This window comes from Bos taurus, chromosome 7 (assembly GCF_002263795.3).
Source record: "Bos taurus isolate L1 Dominette 01449 registration number 42190680 breed Hereford chromosome 7, ARS-UCD2.0, whole genome shotgun sequence".
In the NCBI taxonomy this organism is placed as follows: Eukaryota; Metazoa; Chordata; class Mammalia; order Artiodactyla; family Bovidae; genus Bos; species Bos taurus.
Window position 1 is genome coordinate 83,371,587 of NC_037334.1, and position 20,260 is coordinate 83,391,846.

The window sequence follows — 20,260 nt, forward strand, 5'->3', positions numbered from 1 at the left end:
AATAAATAATGAGTGAATACCACAATGAATGACTTGGATGGCCATCAGAGTCTAGGCTCCACCAATCCAATGGCCAAGAAGATGTCCTCTTCAGCATTTCTAGGAAGTAAAGGTGACAGAGAGGAAAGGACAACAGCATTGAGTGAAGAGGGAGGACACAGAAAAGAGATGGAGAAAAGGGGGTTGATTTGGTTGGGTTGTAATAGAAGGAAATTACAGAGAAAGTAGCAGGAGGACTTTGAGAAACAGGACCATCACCCTTTCACTTAAAGAAAGAACTCACACAAATAATAGGGAAACTAATGCTTATGGTATAGCTCCTTGATGATATTTTAAATAGTAATAACCACTAACAATATTGAGTAATTTCTACATGTTGGGCTTTCTTCTAAGTATTTTACTTTGTTAACCTTTTTTAATCTTAACTCTTCCATGAGACACGTGCTTTATTCTCCCCAGCTGGCAAATGAGGAAACAATAGTACCAAAAGATTTATCAACATAGCTAATGTAGAAGATCACACAGCAATTTAGTGATGGAGCCTGGAGGTGAGCCCAGGCAATCTGGTTCCACTGTCCATGCTCTCAACCAGTGTCCTGTACTTTACCCCAGGCATCAGGCTTTTTGTAAATTGGTGATCACTATTAAGCAATATCATTAGTTTGGGGCTAATTTCAGAAGAAGCTTCATTTTTTCAAAGGGACGAAGTTGAAAATGTAAGATACATATGAAATATATTTGCCAAGTTCACAGTGAAGCACAGAGTAATAGCTAGTTGGGTCAACACAAGTACTCTCATCTTAAGGGTTTTTCTATGTAAGTCTAGGCACTTGAAAGGTGAGTAATTAATGAGCACTTTGTCTCTTGGTTATTGGCTTTATTTTAATGCATAAGGAACTCTTTGATTTAACAATATCTTTCATATGGATTATTTACCACTGACTCTGTTATTCGGATATTCCTCTAATATAATAAACAGAGTCATGCACAGTCACAAGTAAATGAATGAATGAGGGAGTGATATTAATACTTGAAAGGGCGATAAATTCCCCTAGTCTCACTCTGGCACTTCTAGGCCAAGGTCTGTGTGTGTTTGATTAAATTTTGTAGATAGAATTTGCATCATTCTTGCTCTGCAGAATTTACTGACATAGAATGAAGCATAATTGATTATTCATTATTTGGAGTGCTCTCCCTTACAGTATTCATTTAGACCACAAACTTGAATGGTGAACTGTTGTAAGCATTCGTTTTTATTTCTTGCACTGTCAGAATTTCAGACAAGTTCTTGCAGGTAGCATTTTTTTTTAACATGCATAGCCGATAAACATTATCCTCTGTGCTACTAAATTTCTTTCTTAAAATATTTGTATTTGATAAACTTAGTTCTCATTACCCAGTGCATTAAGACCCAAGATTTCATACACAAAAGACTTGGCCACACAGCTTTTTGTTAATCTTGTTGATAAGACTGGATTCTCCATGAATATATATTTACATACAACTGCAGCTTTTAATTCTCTTGCATCTGTAAATATCCAGAACAATAAATAACTCTTGGAAAATTACCTTTTGACATTATATTGTTCCAATATATCTTTTCATTACAGCACAGTTCTGGAGAAATGCTCTAAGTGTAAAAAACCTCCCAATTGAATTGATTGGGCTGAATCAAAGAGTCTTATAAATTTATACCACAATTGATGTCAATGGTAAAGATGTTTATTCTCCCTTTAAAAAGCCATCTTTTATTTGTGAGTTTAATCATTTTCAGAAAGGAATATAGGAATTCCTAGAACATACGATGGGTACAAATTAAGACATTTTTAGTTCATAAAATTCTCACCTCTTTCCTTCTCAGGACTCCTCAGTTCAGTTTAGTTCAGTTGCTCAGTTGTGTCCAACTCTTTGTGACCCCATTCTCAGGACCCCTATTCTCTGCCAAAATAAAAAAAAAGTACAAAATATCTTTTTGTTGTCTTTAGCTGCTTAATGGGATCCAGTCCTTTTGAAGTTAAATTTTAGTCTTTAGCATCTGTATCATTTCTAATGCATGTTCATATTGAGACATGTGTTACTAATGCCTTTAACCACTAACATACCAAGTGTTAGCTACATATTATTTTGTCAATTAAGAAATATTATTTTACTCCACCTAGAGGTTACTATTACTGTTCATCATATTTGCATGAACTGGGAGTTCTCTGCGCACTATAATTTATATTCTATTACTGAACTGAACCAACACATTGTCTCGCCAACTAGGAGAGACTGGGAGATGGGTGCAAGATGGGGAGGAGAGGTATAGATCCCTATATAAGTGAAAGAATGTGGGTTTTTATTTATTTTATTTGCATGTAATGGTGTTAAATTATAGTTGAAGTGTTCTTTCTCATTAAAAGTTTAAGGGCTTAAGCAGAAAGGCATTCTGTAGATTAATACTTTAGAAGGGTTGCATGTGTGCATATTCAGTCACTCAGTCATGTCAGACTCTTGCGACCCTATGGACTGTAACCCGCGGGGCTCCTCTGTTCATGGGATTCTCCAGGCAAGAATGCTGGACTGGGTTGCTATGCCCTCCGCCAGGGGATCTTCCCGACCCAGGGATCAAACCCACATCTCCTGTATTGTAGGCGGATTCTTTACCACTGAGCCACCTGGGAAGCCAGGCTTAGGAGGGTTAGGTGAACAGAAGCCAACATTACCCCCCAGGATATAATGGAGAGGTAATGTTTCGCTGCAAAGCGACTGCAGCTGGATTTGTCATTACGATGAAAGCCTTTGATTCACTGAACCATAGTGGGTCCTTCAAGTGTTAGACATTTCCCTGCTCCAGTCTACTGAAATACTTTTGATAATTTTCACTTCCTCCTGAAGTTGTTTTCATTTCCTCTAAAGTAATGTGGTAGTTATCTTAATCATTTTTCTTCTTCTCACCTGTTGACTTAAATCTGCTTTTTAACCTGTATTGCTTAGTCTAGGTTCCTCCCACCCTTGATTTCTTGCCTTCCTACAATGGCCTTATTTTATCACTTGTTTTGTTCATGTTAAAATCTAAGTTACAAAAACTTTAAAATGAATGCTCATATTTTAGCACCTAAAAATGAGCATTATCCATTTGCAGCAACATGGATGGGCCTAGAGATTGTCCAAGTTAGTGAAATCAGACAGAGAAGGAGAAATATCGTATAAGAAAAGTGTTATAAATATATCCGGATGAGGGTGTATATGGAATCTAAAAAGAAATTATACAAATGAACTTATTTATAAAACAGAAGCAGACTCGCAGACTAGAGAATGAACTTTTGCTTGGCATGGGGGAAAGTGATAGGGAGTTTGGGATTGACATATACACACTGCTATAATTAAAATGGGAGCCAACAAGGTCCTACTGTATCGCACAGAGAACTCTGCTCAGTATTATGTGGCAGCCTGGATAGGAGGGGAGTTTGGGGAGAGTGGATACATGTATATGTTGGCTGTGTACTTTGCTGTCCACCTGAAACTATCACAATGTTGTTGACCAGCTATACTCCAGTATAAAATAAAAACTTTAAAAAATAAAAACAAAAACAACTTTTAATGAGCATTATTAATTCCTGTCTTTGTTATAAAACATTATTGAAATGATATACTATTCTCTGTATATAAAATCATCCTTATTATTTTACATACTGAAGATGTAACCAAATCCCTGTAATGGTTCTTATCCTTTCACTTATTTAATAGACTCAGCTTGTAGATTTTGTATTTTCTTTTTCTTGTAGTCAACATGGAAAAAAGCCCACCTGTTAAGGGCTCCCTCTCTGGAAAAGTCAACCTACCTTGTCATTTCTCAACCATGCCTACCTTACCACCCAGTTATAACACCACCAGTGAATTTCTGCGAATCAAATGGTCTAAGATTGAATTGGACAAGACGGGAAAAGATTTAAAGGAGACTACTGTTCTCGTGGCCCAAAATGGGAATATCAAGATCGGTCAAGACTACAAAGGGAGAGTGTCGGTGCCTACACATCCCGAGGATGTGGGCGATGCCTCACTCACCATGGTCAAACTGCTGGCCAGTGATGCAGGCCGCTACCGCTGTGACGTCATGTACGGGATTGAAGACACACAGGACACGGTGTCACTGACCGTGGAGGGTAAGGCTTGCGAATCTAGAAGAAGCTGGTACTACAGGATACCTGGTTCAGAAGTGTGGTGAAACAAGATTCAAAAGTAGCCATTGCTCAGGGTTTGAACAGAGGGAAAACACACACCAATCGACCCAATAGTCCATGTCTGTTACTAAAAATGAGCTGTTAATTGGTCAGGAGTCAAGGAAGGTGACTTTATACCAGATATAATGAATACCTCAAGACATGGTATATAGCTCAAGAATCATTACTTCATTATTGAGACCTATCAGCAATTATTTTTGAAGACTGCAAAGGCTGATCTACAGTTTAATTTTTTTAAATATGTGCATATGTGCATGTATACTCACGTGCATACATAAACACACATATACACATATATACATACACACACACACACACAAACCCTTTTTCTCACTCTCCTAGCATGATTATTAAAATGTTTGAGTTTGCTTTTAAGAAATATAAGTTATATCTTAACTTACATTGAATAAATAAGGCACCTAATAAGTCCATGGTATATATTAATATCATAGTGCTTTGAAAAGGCAAGGACTCAACAAACATTTGAATTGGATCAAAACAAGAATTCGGTGTATTTTTTTAAGGTCAGTACACTAGTCACCCACTGTCTTGCGATGAGACATTTTAGTTTCAGCCCCCTTTCAGTGGTAGTTTGTATGTCATTTGAATTTAAGTTAGGAGACAAAGCAAAGAAAAATTGCTTTAATTGGGTACACACATAATGCCACAGCTCCTGGAAGCAGAATATTTTGGCAAGTTATTAAGCAAAATTCTCATACCCAGACATGATGGAACAGATTTTTCTTCCAACCCTCCATTTCCCTATAAAATATTTACCTTTCAGAAACATATACAAAGGGTTTTATTAAAACTCTTTCTTGTGTAGCCAAAAGGAAATACTCTGAATTTCAGATGTGACAGATTAATTTTCTGAACATCCTTTCCCATTCAGATCCTATTCCTGTCTTCTATAAATCTATTTTTATGTTTTCCAGGCATCCACTGAACACCCTGGGCTCTTTGCTCTTAATTTTTTTTATCATTTACTTTGATTAGTCTTGGATTGTTTTTTCTACTGATATATCTCTTCCTCTTTTTGTGTAATCTAACATTATATATATATAAATAAAATATATAAACTTAGATACGCATTATACGTATATTATATATATATATTAAATCCCAGAAGTTTAACAACTTCTTAAATCTTCATCATTAAAGAATTAGCAGTGGATTTGCCCCTTGCCTCTCTGAAACAATGAAAATTCTCCACTTAATCTCCTTAGCCCCATGAGGTCTTCAAATTATCCAGCAATTATAGATACTTATACAGCCTGATATTCCCTGCCTTGGTCATGGAGGCCCCTTTGTGCCCCCTTACTGCCAGTCCTCAGTGCACTAGGAAGATTTTTAATTACCAAGAAGGCTCTTTGAAGCTTTGATCAGCAGAAGACTAATTTAAAACCATGCAAAGTCTTGCTCAAGTCTTAGAGATCATTATAAACATACTTATAGGACTATATATACTTCCTGGAAATGTTAAAGTTGTTCTGTAAAGGTATAGATTTTATGAAAAGCATTCGCTGTTTTTTTGTTTTTTTGTTCTTTGAAATATCAGAAATGGGAAATAAGTATTAGTTGTCAGTGCATCCACTTGGTACCTGTGCAGGCCTTTTTGTATTGACACTGATCAGAGGTGCTTATTGATGACATGCCTAGTCTGTCCCCTGTAGATGCTTTATTGGCACATACCTGTTTTGGAAGACAGAAGCGAGGATAGGCATGTGGAAAACAATTTAATAGCTAGAAGTCAAGCTGTGTGTGTGTGAGAGAGAGAGAGACGGAGGGAGGCTGTTGTCAACTCTAAGAAATTACTAGGAATAAAAGGAAAGTGAAAGATATCTTGGAAACCAAAATTAATTCCACATAATAAATATGTGGTGTTAAATGATATGACAATAAAATCTCACCCATAAAACCCAATTACTCCAATTTCTATTTTCCAGTGATTTCCTAGGCACATTAGCTTGACTCACTTTGCTGTCTGATGAAAATGAGTCACCATATTTACTCCAGTTAAAAATGGAGATGCCCTTGCTCAAGTGGGAGGAGGGCCCCAAGCTTCACCCCCTCAGTTGCTCTTTCCTCAGGCTTTTGACAGTTCTTTGACCCTGAAACACAGTTCAAGAACCACTAGTTTATGCAACTCCTAAAATACGACAAAGTGGAATTTGAAGCGCATATCAGGATGCCTGGCTTCTACCCGCGGGAGTCTGGAGAACTTTATTTCAGGCCTTCTTTGGGATAAAAATCATACATTTTACCTGTCAAAGTGGAGATTCTACATTATGCAGATCAGTTAGTGAATATGATAAACATTTATTATAGTAGCCTATCCAACATTTTAAGATACTTTAAAATTCTTTATCTAATTTGATCTTCATTTCAATAAAACAGCATAAGCACTGTTAGGTATACTTTATAGAGGAGGAAATTAAGGCTTATATATGATTAAGGAGCAAATCAGGAATTAGAATAGGCCTTCTCTTATATACTCTAGTGTCTTTTCCATTATAATATATTGTCTCGGTAAGTAAATACCACAATATTTCATGTCTGGAGGAAGTGGTATTGGTGAAGGTTCTATATGCTTCTATTGAGTTGGCCCTGAGTACAAACATGGAGAGGAGTTGATCTCGTGACCTCCTTAACTCTTTGTGTCTCCTGCAGCACCTACTGCCTTTAGTCGTCCGTGGTCCCCTGATAGCCTGTGCGCGCATGCTCAGTTGCTTCAGCCGTGCCAGATTGTTTTGCAACCCCATGGACTATAGCCCGCCAGGCTCCTCTGTCCATGGGATTCTCCAGCCAAGAATACTGGCAGTTGGTTGCCATGCCCTCCTCCAGGGAATCTTCCCTACCCAGGGATTGAACCTGCATCTCCTGCATTGCAGGCAGATTGTTTATCCATTGAAGCACCTGGGAAGCCATGATAGCCTGAATACTACCTATAATTAGGACCACTAGTCACCATATGGGATTTAGCGACTTAAATCTTTTTTTCAGACGGTTTCCATGGGAACAGAAAACTCCTGACTAGGAAACTTTAATGGAGCAGAATGGGATACCTGAGTGAATAGCATTTCTGGGGTTCCTCAGATCACCATGATTTTGCATAATGCTATATGAAGTAAAAATAAAAGATTGTCATGGTCTTAAGACCGTGTTAGCGAGTCATTTGACATACTGCTCCAATGAGAAACTGCACAGTACGAGGGGAGAGCTGAACTCGCCTGTAATTGTTCGCTGCTATCTTTGCAGGGGTTGTGTTTCACTACAGGGCGGCAACCAGCAGGTACACCCTGAACTTTGAGATGGCACAGAAGGCTTGTGTGGACATCGGGGCCGTCATAGCCACCCCAGAGCAGCTGCATGCCGCCTATGAAGATGGTTTTGAGCAGTGTGATGCAGGCTGGCTGTCAGATCAGACTGTTAGGTGAGTGGTCTGGGGGCTACCGGCTTTAGTTCATCACGTGGGGAGTGAGAATATAGTGCTACTTCCTAGTCCTTTATTTTCCCAGGTATCCCATCCGGGTTCCCCGAGAAGGCTGCTATGGAGACATGATGGGGAAGGAAGGAGTCCGGACCTACGGATTCCGTGCTCCTCATGAAACTTACGATGTGTATTGTTACGTGGACCATCTGGATGGTAAGATGTTCACATTTCTATAGCTTCATTTGACCCGAGAAAATCGAGGAAACACTGGGAGCACGTGGGGATAGAGTGAGTCTCCATGCTTGTTTGGATTCCAAACAGCAACGTTTAGTTTAAATAACCGTATGATTCTGTGGTAAAATAAGCTTAAATTAAAGTGGAAAGAGAAGGAGGGTTGTGTAAATGGTTATGTAGGTTTGAAATGTCTTTAGTTAATGGCAGGTTTGCTTTCAGTCATGCTGCCACTGGAACGTTTCCAATACATTTTTAGAGAATTAAGAATAGAAGCCTGTAAGGGCGGTACCTATTCTTGTAAGGACTTCAGGTAAAGTCCTGTGATGACAAACCACTGTGAATCCAAGTGCTGATAAACATCCCAAAGTGCAACTGAATGACACAAACTAGCCAAGGAAGGATTTTCATGGTTTGCTTCTCCTTGTGTTCACTTTGTTACACTAATATTTATTTTTTTAATATAAATTTATTTTTTTAATTGGAGGTTAATTACAAATATTTAAAGCAATATTGCTACACTAATTTTTAAAGCAATCATTTATTCATTCAATCAATCAGCACGCAAAAAAAAAAAAAATACAAAACACCCACTGTGTGATAGATGCTCTGCTTGTTAGAACTATGAAGTCAGGTAAGATATAAGCCTTGCTTTAGAGATTCTTAGAGCCTGATTGATTCTGGCATCGTCATTTCCTCCTCAGTGACAGAGTGAGACTCTTAGAGATAGTAAGTTTGAGGTCTCTTCTGGCAATGTTACCTAAGGACATAATAATTTTATTATAAGACACATGGAGCAGAAGTTTCTGTGACTTTTGAAATGGAAGTTCACTTGTAACAATAGCTATCTTAGAGGCCTCAATATATAAATAGAGGTATCGCATTGAGTTATACATTTAATTTTAGCTGGGTACCCGTAAAAGAATGATCTCAATTTTCTTATGCTTAAAATGAGGAGGTTGGACTAGAAAATTTCCATAGTCCCTCCCAACATAATTAAATTCTCTGATTCTATGAATTGAATAAACAACCTCAGTGACCGAAAGCTAGAAAATAAGCAGCTTATATTTGCCTGGTGTCCTAAATGTGAATAGGATAGCCTGATTTCCAAGAAGGTTTCTTTAGTGTGGTTCTCTAGCATCTTAACCTTCTTATTATTCATATTCTTATTATGACTGTTATTTAAGATTGATACATGTGTTTTCTAAACCATAATTTCAGATACTAACAATTTACATTTTTCACAAAGGTAAAGGGAAAATAATCTAGAAAATTCAAGCTATGAGATATAGCTTATCTCCTTCCTTAAGTTGAATTTTAAATTTAGTTAACTTTTTTCATAGGATAAGAGATGGTTGATAGGAGATTCTGATTCTAGGAAACAAATTTTGTTATTGCTATCTCAGTAAGATGGAAATTTGTACCTAAATTCAGTGAAATTTATTTTATCAGTGTTGTTTTCTTTTGGAATAATGTCTATTAGAGTGATAGCAATAGAAATTTCTGGAATGTTGGTAATACTGGAACTAAATCAGAGACAGATTTTGCAAAAGTATATATAAGTTGTAATTGGTAATCTTTACCAAGTGTGATTGAAATAGTGGCTTTCAGGTATAAATCTGTGGACAATTTGATCCCAATGGGAATAAACGTTAACATCACAAGCCAACCTTTGTGATGGAAAGTTAGGATTATGTATTTACAATGCTCCCAGAAAGCATGCCTAGGGGTCCCTCTGCATGTCTCTTCTTTAGTCTTATCCTGATGAAGTACTGAAACCCTACTCTCTAAGGCTACAGAATCGCTAGCTTCTTTGAAGTCTAGAGGACTTTGTGCAGAAGCTCCAGAAATTCCATGCCCTCCACAAATTCAGTGTGAGATACTTTTGACAGGGTCTTGGTGGGAAAAGCCCTGCCAAGGATTCCTAGCCGTGTTGTACCATCAAGAGCTGGCTTCCTAAAATCTGTTCAGAGTATCATAACTAATGTTTGGGGAAAACTGAGCTGTCAGAAGAGCCATTTTGAGGATCTAGGCATACACCACAATGAGAGGGATTTATTAGTCATATAGGAGTTCTTCTCCATCTCCATAAACATTGTCACTTCTAGGGCAACTGTTATTCGTAAAACCAGTCTCTGCTCCAGGGTAACCCAACTGTGTTTTATATAGTTATGTATTTACTTGGGATATATGTTCATGTATTTGATAACTGAAAACTTGAAGTGTGTAACACAGCATAACTTTAGTTGAGGTATTTATACTAAAACGACAGAATCTGAAATTTTTTGTCTTACCACATAGAAGTTGGAAGACAAAGATGAAAGAATTGATATAAACATGAATTCAAGCACTGGCTGAGATTTGTGTCAGCAGTTACAAGGCTTCAATTTGTTTCACAGAAGAAACTTAGTTTCAGAGGATATTCAATATGTTTATAATGACATTTATTGTGAAATGGGGTCTGTAAGGATAATTCCCTTTTCATCACAGTATGAAGATAAAATGAGTTAAGGTGTAAAGTGTTTGTCAGAATGTGTGGCACAAAGTAAGTGCTCAATAAATAGTAGTTATTATAGTTTATAGATTTTTAAAAGGTTCTTATTTCTGCTGAATTCTTAATTGATTTCATTTTTGCTCTTTTGTATGTAAGTAAGTCAAGTGCCTTGAGGGATGAACAGGACATGAAAAGACACCAAGAGAACAAAAAAAAAGAAAAATGAAAATGATAATTTTTAGTTTTGCATGTCTAGCCCCAAACTCTCTTCTGAATTCCATACCTGCATTTCTGGTTTGTGAATCATTTTGGTGTCTCATCTCTGGTTTTCTGTCTTACCTCGCAAGTAATCCCCAAGCCTTTAATAGTTCTTCAAGGAATCTGTTTTATGACCATCAAAACAGGCAATCACCATGGCCATATCATTCGCCTACTCAGCATGGTATGGTGTGAATTTCCCGTTGCCTTCCTCCTCAAGCAAATGCTGCTGGCTCAATCAAGAACCTCAATCCTGGCTCAGGAGTATAAACTTTTCAGCTGTGTTTCTCTCTCTCTGATATGCTTATATGCCTTATAACCCTTGCTTATATGCACCAGCTGTCCCTAGCTCCTGCCAACAGCTGTGCTTTGAGCCTCTCTGAGAACAAACCTCTCATCTTCCCAGCATTCCACTCTCCCCTATGCCTGTGAGCAGACTGCCTTCAAGAGCCCATCTTTGGCCCTTCCAGCTCACACTGCCATTTTCTGATTTTGAACTCCCACCTTTCTTAGAGTTAGGGCCACATATCTGGTGTTGAATTCTTCTTTCTGGTTGTTTTATATTCATCATACACAAACTATTACCTAATATTTTTGTTTCTGAAAAAACTTTTGTAAGATCCTGATAGAAATAAGGGAATAACCATCTTCTATAACTCTCCAACCACAGTGAAGAATCTATTCCAGTATCAGACACATAGCAGAACTCAAGAACTACACGGTGGTAATTGCAGTTTTTTTCCAAACTTTGTCTCTTTCGGAAACCGCCTCCACCACCCTACCATTTCTACAGTACTTGAAAACAAATGCCAAATTTTATTCACAAGACTTACTAAGGATCTATTTTTTTCATTGGATCACCAAGGTGCTAGTTTTTCTCTTTGAATTTCTCCTTTCACTCTTTTCTGTGGTGTCTCTTAGAAATAACTTTTTCCTAGAGATACTCCTTTATTCTTTCTCGCCTCTCCAGTCATTTCGCTTTTTTGCCTCCCCAGCCAATTGTCTTTTCTGGGATTGGTCCCTTTGTACCTATTCACAAATCATAGGCTTATTTTTCTACTGCTTCCTTATTTCAAAATCAGGATAACTCTGTCACCTCTATGACTTATCTAATGATTCCATGTCATCCAGGTGTCTGACCTAGAACGAAAAGCAACTTTTCCTTTTTGTCTTATGAGCTCCTTTATATATGTAAGCTTCTCAGGTGGCTCAGTCCATAATCTGCCTGCCAGTGCAGGAGATGCAGGTTCAATATGAAAACCTAAAAATATTCAGGTAAAAACCTGAATATCATTAAACAGGTCTTAGAGCAGGGCTTAATTCCAACTTCTTTAGAGGATTTGATAGGATCAAAATCAGATACCAAATCTGTAAATTGTGTGATTTCCTGCCTGTGGATTCTCAGATTGACTTTTAATATTAATGGAATTTGCAGTGTGTAATCTACAGATTACTTTACTGCTGGGAGTTATTTAAGAATTAGTGATAATTGGGTTGATTCAGTTAAAATGCCCCATGTCAACTAGAATAGCTTCCTGCACACTGTGGTTCAGCAGATGGCTTCAAATATTGATTCCGGATTATAGAATCTTTCCACATGGATTGATGTCGGTGCCTGAAGATGCCGGAACTTTTTATTCTCTACAGAACTCACAGAATTGTAGATCACAGTTAAGGCTGTGGGTTCCCAAATAGGCTTTAGACATGAACGCACCTTGCTAAGGGTTTGAAATTGAACTTGGAGTTCTTTTTGTTTAAGTGTTTGAATGTCTCGCTAAGAGTCACTGAGGAAGGTGTCCAGGCGTGGACCCTGGCAGAACCTCTGGAAAATGATGTCCTCTGTCAGTATGACTTGAATAGATTGACTGTGAAGTAGCTCCATGGGTAGAATAAGAAAAAAAACTATTTGTTGTATGATTGTACTGTCCTTTAACTTAATTCTCAGAAAAACCTTGATAGGGATTTTTGTAAAACCTTCCTTTTTATACATGAAGATACTAAGGAACAGAAGTTAAGTGACTGGGTATACCCTTTTTTTACTGTCCTTCTTGAGTAGCTTTTCAGGACCACCAAAGATTCCCCAGTAGAGCAACAGGCAGTCTTACAAACCAGGAGGGTGCAAAGTACTCTTAATGCTCCCCGAAATCTCTGATTTTTCACATGAAAATATCCTAATTCTTATCTGAGTAATGATTGCATCCCTGTTTGGATTACAGTGATTGGGATTGCTGGGTTAAATGACAACTCTATTTTTAACATTTTGAGGAACTGTTTTGAAATTTTTACCAGAAGTACCTTAGGGTCCCGATTCTTTCATTCCTGCCAACACTTGTTTTAATCTGATTTTTTGATTATAACCATCCTAATGTGTGCAATACTACCTGTGTGTGGTTTTGATTTGTATTTCCCTGATAGCTAGAGATGTTGAGCAACTTTTCCTATGACTGTTGACTATGTACATAATTTTCTTGGAGAATCATCTGTTCAGAAGCTTTGCTCATTTTTAATTGGGTATTTGCCTTTTTATTACTGAGTTATAGGAATTCTTTGTATACTCTCGATTCAAGAGTGTCTATTCAGATATATGATTTGTAAATATTTTCTCCCATTCTCTGATTTGCATTTTTACTTTTTCAATAAGACCTTTTGATGAACAAAGTTTTTAATTTTTATGAAATCCAATATCTAGTTTTTCTTTGATAATTTGTGCTTTTGGTGTCACATCTAAGAAAACAGTGCTAAATCCCTAGTCATGAAGACTTATTTCTGTGTTTGTTTCTAAGAACTGTAGAAGTTTTAACTTTTATTTTTATCTATTTTGAGTTATATTTTGTATATGGCAACTCTTTGCAGAAGAAGTAAAACAATTTTGAAAAAGAAGAACACAGTTGGGAGTCTCATATTTTCCAATTTCAAAATTTACAACAAAGCAATAGTAATCCAAACACTGTTGCAGTGACGTAAGCATAGTCATACAGGTCAGTGGGGCAGAGTCCAGAAGCAAACCCATATATTTATGATCAATAGATTTTCACCAGGGTGCCAAGGCCACTAATGGGGAAAGAATAGTCCTTTTTAACAAACAGTGCTGGCATGATTGAATACCCACATACCAAAGAATGGATTTGGATTCTTATGCCATATACAAAGGGATTTCCCTGGTGGCTCAGATCGTAAAGAATCTGCCTGTAATACAGGAGACCCCGGTTCGATCCCTGGGTCAGGAAAATCCCCTGGAGAAGGGAATGGCTACCCACTCCAGTATTCTTACCTGGAGAATTCCATGGACAGAAGAGGCTGGTGGGCTACAGTCCATGGGGTCGAAAGTGAAAGTGAAAGTCACTGAGTTGTATCTGACTCTTTGCGACCCCATGGACTATACAGTCCATGGAACTCTCCAAGTCAGAATACTAGGGTGTGTAGCCACTCCCTTCTCCAGGGGAATTTTCCTGACCCAGGAATTGAACTGGGGTCTCCTGCATTACAGGCAGATTCTTACCATCTGAGCCACCAGGGAAATGCTTTTGTATATGGCATAAGAATCCAAATCCATTCTTTGGTGTGTGAGCATTCAATTATGCCATCACTATTTGTTAGAAAGACTATTCTTTCCTCATTTTAATGGCCTTGACACCCCGGTGAAAATCTATTGATCATAAATATATGGGTTTGTTTCTGGACTCTGTCCCATTGATCCGTATGACTATGCTTACGTCACTATCACATTGTTTGGATTACTATTGCTTTGTAGTAAATTTTGAAATTGGAAAATATGAGACTCCCAACTGTGTTCCTCTTTTTCAAAATTGTTTTACCTCTTCTGGACCCCTTCAATTCCTACATGATTTTTGGGATACATTTGTCAATTTCTGCAAAAAATCCAGCTGAGTTTGAATTGAATTGCCAGATCAATTTGAGGTGTATTGTCATCTTGACAATATTGAGTCTTCAGATTAGATCTGTAAACATGGGATATTTTTTCATCTTTTGTTTAGATCGTCTTTATTTTCTTTCAGCAGTGTTTTATAGTTTCAGAGCTTTCATAGTATAGATTTTGCATTACTTTTGTTAAATTTAACCTACATATTTTTCTCTTTTGATGTAAATGTAATTTTCTTTCTTTTTCCAATTGTTCATTGGAAGTGTGTAGAAATAAATTGGCCTTGTATATTTTATCCTACAAGCTCGTTGAAATTATCTCTTAGTTCTAATATATTTTTATGGAATCCTCAAGGTTTTCTATATATATAGCCACTTTTATTTTATAATCTAAAAATAAATAAGTAGAAATGTCTTGACAGAAATCCCTTAAAACCTGTGACAGTCATTTGCTTTAAGGCTTGATGGCAATTTCTAGAATTCTAAATTAAAAGAGCTTCTTTGGAAACACAGGGCCATTTAACTCTGAGCTGTGAAAAGTTAAAAAAAATAACTAGGCTGATCTTCCTATGTTGACCTGCGGCCATACTGTGCCTGTCAAACAAAATAACACATTCGATCTTTTGTATATTTTGAAGACTCAGACATCCAGAAATTTTTTAGAATCTCTTTCTCACTCTAATTAAAGTCTTACTGCTCTGTCATGGGGAAAGAATGAGATCTGACATCCTGAAAACCATAAAAATATGCTTAAATTTTGGTGGGATTTCCTGTGTCTTTAATCCCTTCAAATGACATATACAATATCTTGTGTAATAGCACATCGACAAATATGTGGATTCCTTTTCCCATGAATGTTATCTGATTTAAAGAATGTTAACTGACTATCACATGACTGATGACAATTCTCTAAAATTAATTAAAGGTTAAATTTTTCAAAACCCAGTGTCTATGCTTTAAGCCACATTTTGTTTCTCAGTTCAGTTCAGTTGCTCAGTCATGTCCAACCTCTTTGCAACCCCATGTATTGCAGCACGCCAGGCCTCCCTGTTCATCACCAACTCCCAGAGTTCACCCAAACTCATGTGCATTGAGTCGATGATGCCATCCAGCCATCTCATCCTCTGTCATCCCCTTCTCCTCCTGCCCCCAATCCCTCCCAGCATCAGAGTCTTTTCCAATGAGTCAACTCTTCGCATGAGGTGGCCAAAGTACTGGAGTTTCAGCTTTAGCATCAGTCCTTCCAATGAACACCCAGGACTGATCTCCTTTAGAATGGACTGGTTGGATCTCCTTGCAGTCCAAGGGACTCTCAAGAGTCTTCTCCAGCACCACAGTTCAAAAGCATCAATTCTTTGGCACTCAGCCTTCTTCACAGCCCAACTCTCACATCCATACATGACCACTGGAAAAACCATAGCCTTGACTAGACAGACCTTTGTTGGCAAAGTAATGTCTGTCTCTGCTTTTCAATATGCTATCTAGGTTGGTCAAAACTTTCCTTCCAAGGAGTAAGCGTCTTTTAATTTCATGGCTGCAATCACCATCTACAGTGATTTTGAAGCCCCAAAAAATAAAGTCTGACACTGTTTCCACTGTTTCCCCATCTATTTCCCATGAAGTGATGGGACCAGATGGCATGATCTTCGTTTTCTGAATGTTGAGCTTTAAGCCAACTTTTTCACTCTCCTCTTTCACTTTCATCAAGAGGCTTTTTAGTTCCTCTTCACTTTCTGCCATAAGGGTGATGTCATCTGCATACCTGAGGTTATTGATGTTTCTCCCGGCAATCCTGATTCCAGCTTGTGCTTCATCCAGCCCAGCGTTTCTCATGATGTACTCTGCCTATAAGTTAAATAAGCAGAGTCACAATATACAGCCTTGACGTACTCCTTTTCCTTTTGGAACCAGTCTGTTGTTCCACGTCCAGTCCTAACTATTGCTTCCTGACCTGCATACAGGTTTCTCAAGAGGCAGGTCAGGTGGTCTGGTATTTCCATTTCTTTCAGAATTTTGCACAGTTTATTGTGATCCACACAGTCAAAGGCTTTGGCATAGTCAATAAAGCAGAAATAGATGTTTTTCTGGAACTCTCTTGCTTTTTCGATGATCCAGCAGATGTTGGCAATTTGGTCTCTGGTTCCTCTGCCTTTTCTAAAACCAGCTTGAACATCTAGAAGTTCAAGGTTCACATATTGCAGAAGCCTGGCTTGGAGAATTTTGAGCATTACTTTACTAGCGTGTGAGATGAGTGTAATTGTGCGGTAGTTTGAGCATTCTTTGGCATTGCCTTTCTTTGGGATTGGAATGAAAACTGACCTTTTCCAGTCCTGTGGCCAGTGCTGAGTTTTCCAAATTTGCTGACATATTGAGTGCAGCACTTTCACAGCATCGTCTTCCAGGATTTGAAATAGCTCCACTGGAATTCCATCACCTCCACTAGCTTTGTTCTTAGTGATGCTTCCTAAGGCCCACTTGACTTCACATTCCAGGATGTCTGGCTCTAGTATTTTCTACTTCATCCTAAAACAAATGATATATTTGAAAGGTGCTGACCTGGCCATTACACCCCAAATTAGATACATTGCCAGCCTAACACTAGAATTGGATGAAGCTATCTTGGCAGCCCCAGAAGTTTTCTTGTCACTGTTAACAGAAGAGTGGTTTCTGTATAGGTTAAAGAGTCAGATCTTAGGGGGAACTGACATGCTTTTGAATTATCTACAAATGTTGGCTGTCAAAAGATTATATAATAGTGTATGTTGCCTGTTAACCAACCACGTACAGCTGATAGATTTTGTGATCCAGGATAATGAGTATTAGTCTTTATTGTTTTGATCTTGTGTATACAGACATGGGCAAAAAATGAGAAAGAGCAAAAGGCAGAGGGAAAAAAAAGGAAACTTACTTTGAAAAAACTTAAAAGTCCAAAACTTTTACCCAGTAATAATTATATTGACTTGTCTTTATTACCATAACACTTACCGTATATTGTAAGTGGTTTTATCCTTCTGGGCATGTCATCTGACTATTTCCAGCTCATACACCACGTCTACTTTTGCATACACTTATTGCCTGTATACCATTTTGACCCAAACAGCAGGGAACTGTAGTAACAATCGCAAATCTTGATCTTCCTTATAGTGAACAAAAAAATCATGAAGTTCTATTCTCAAATGAGAAAAGAGACTCATGATTAGTTTATAGGAGCTAATTCTCAGACAGTTCAGGATAGATAGGTTATGAGTGCACACACACACACACACACACACAAACAGAAGAAGCATAAATATTTATCAGACTATCCAGAAAATAGGCCCTTCTAGATAACTGTGGTGAGACCTCAGCTTGGACTACCACACAGAACAGCCCATCTAGGAAGGACCTGAATAATTCTCTGTGATCTGCTGGTGCCAGTTTCTTGTTCTCCTTGGCGATCTCAGGGAATTGCTTGTGAAAGAAAAAGATCCTCTTCTCAATTTGCTCTGGACTCAGAGTCTCTTTCATAATTTTTCTGAGTTACTCCTGAGTATCAACTCTTAGTTTTTGAACATTGTAGGTCATCTTAATGTTTTGATTTGTTTTCATCATTGCTTGCCACATTTTAGTATGTGTCATTTCTAAGTCTGCCAAGGAATAGCTTTTCCATTTAGCAATCAAAAGTGTGGAAAAAGAACACGCATGATCCACTTTCCAGGGAGTCTTTTAGCAGTTACTTTTCAAATTTAAGTATTATTTTTGATGATGTTAATTCCTGTAATTAAGATGAATTTAGTTTGTAGAATGTCACCAGATATTAAAGTCTCACCAGCAATGTCTTCCAATTTCTTCTAGGGCATCCCTAGAAAGTTGGAAAAACAGGAATAGTTTAAAGTCACAGCATTTAACTTGATATTTTGGAAAAACAGAGGTTAAGCTACTGCATATATGTTTACCATATGAGCATGCAAATTATCCCTTTTGTGAAATCCTCTGTTCTACATTATAGTTTATGTGTTGTACTAATAAGAATGTATATATATATGCATGTCAGTAAATTCTTACTTAGGACAACTTAACTTCACATTTTACATTAAGTCGTGCATTGCTTTGTGTATAAAGGATATTTTGTGTATTTCTTTCCTTACATTTTATCTGCTGTCAAGAGCAAATGATTGTTATTACACTTGGACACTTTCGTGTTCACCTTACATGTGGTCCTGGACACCATCAGGGTCTCTGCTCTGGTCCAGCTTCTTCTGCTCATTTACAGTCTTTGACACAGCCTTGGTAGGCAGTGGACTTCATATGACCTTTGTTTTTGTTTTTTTGGTTCCTGCTTTGATTCTGATTACCTTGTCTATATACTGTGTTTCTGTCGTGGACAGGTTAACACATAGGATATGAGAAACTTAATATGTGCTGAGTTATCATTGTTATGGCTCAACTGAGATTCTTCTTCTTGATTGAAACATACATGTCTCTCAGTCGCTCAGTCATGTCCGACTCTTTGCAACCCCATGGACTGCAGAACGCCAGGCCTCCCTGTCCATCACCAACTCCCAGAGTTTACTCAGACTCATGTCCATTGAGTCGGTGATGCCATCCAACCATCTCATCCTCTGTCATCCCCTTCTCTCCCATGTTCAATCTTTCCCAGCATCAGGGTCTTTTCAAATGAGTCAGTTCTTTGCATCAAGTGGCCAAAGTATGGGAGTTTGAGCTTCAGCATCAGCCCTTCCAATGAATATTCAGGACTGATTTCCTTTAGGATGGACTGGTTGGATCTCCTTGCAGTCCAAGGGACTCTCAAGAGTCTTCTCCAATACCGCAGTTCAAAAGCATCAATTCTTCAGTGCTCAGCTTTCTTTATAGTCCAACTCTCACATCCATACATGAGTACTGAAAAAACCATAGTTTTGACTAGATGGACCTTTGTTGGCAAAGTAATGTCTCTGCTTAATACGCTGTCTCAGTTCAGTTCAGTTCAGTTGCACAGTCATGTCCAACTCTTTGCGACCCCATGTATTGCAGCACACCAGGCTTCCCTGTCCATCACCAACTCCTTGAGTTCACCCAAACTCATATCCATCAAGTCAGTGATGCCATCCAGCCATCTCATCCTCTGTGTCCCCTTCTCCTCCTGCCCCCAATCCCTCCCAGCATCAGAGTTTTTCTAATGAGTCAACTCTTCGCATGAGGTGGCCAAAGTACTGGAGCTTCAGCTTTAGCATCATTCCTTCCAAAGAACACCCGGGACTGATCTCCTTTAGAATGGACTGGTTGGATCTCCTTGCAGTCCAAGGGACTCTCAAGAGTCTTCTCCAACACCACAGTTCCAAAGCATCAATTCTTTGGCGCTCAGCTTTCTTCACAGTCCAACTCTCACATCCATACATGACTACTGGCAAAACCATAGCCTTGACTAGACGGACCTTTGTTGGCAAAGTAGTGTCTCTGCTTTTGAATATGCTATTTAGGTTGGTCATAACTTTCCTTCCAAGGAGTAAGCGTCTTTTAATTTCATGGCTGCAATCACCATCTGCAGTGATTTTGGAGCCCGAAAAATAAAGTCTGACACTGTTTCCACTGTTTCCCCATCTATTTCCCATGAAGTGATGGGACCAGATGGCATGATCTTTGTTTTCTGAATGTTGAGCTTTAAGCCAACTTTTTCACTCTCCACTTTCACCTTCATCAAGAGGTTTTTTAGTTCCTCTTCACTTTCTGCCATAAAGGTGGTGTCATCTGCATATCTGAGGT

General features: G+C 38.2%; 1 protein-coding gene across 4 annotated transcripts in view; it reads left to right on the plus strand.

The window, feature by feature from the left end:
* Positions 1-20,260, plus strand: part of VCAN (versican) — a 120,015-nt gene that overhangs the window by 14,846 nt on the left and 84,909 nt on the right. For all 4 annotated transcript variants that reach the window (XM_005209720.5, XM_005209719.5, XM_015472358.3 and 1 more), the window contains 3 exon segments: positions 3,768-4,145; positions 7,482-7,656; positions 7,742-7,869. In XM_005209720.5, coding sequence (XP_005209777.2) covers positions 3,768-4,145; positions 7,482-7,656; positions 7,742-7,869 — 681 coding nt within the window.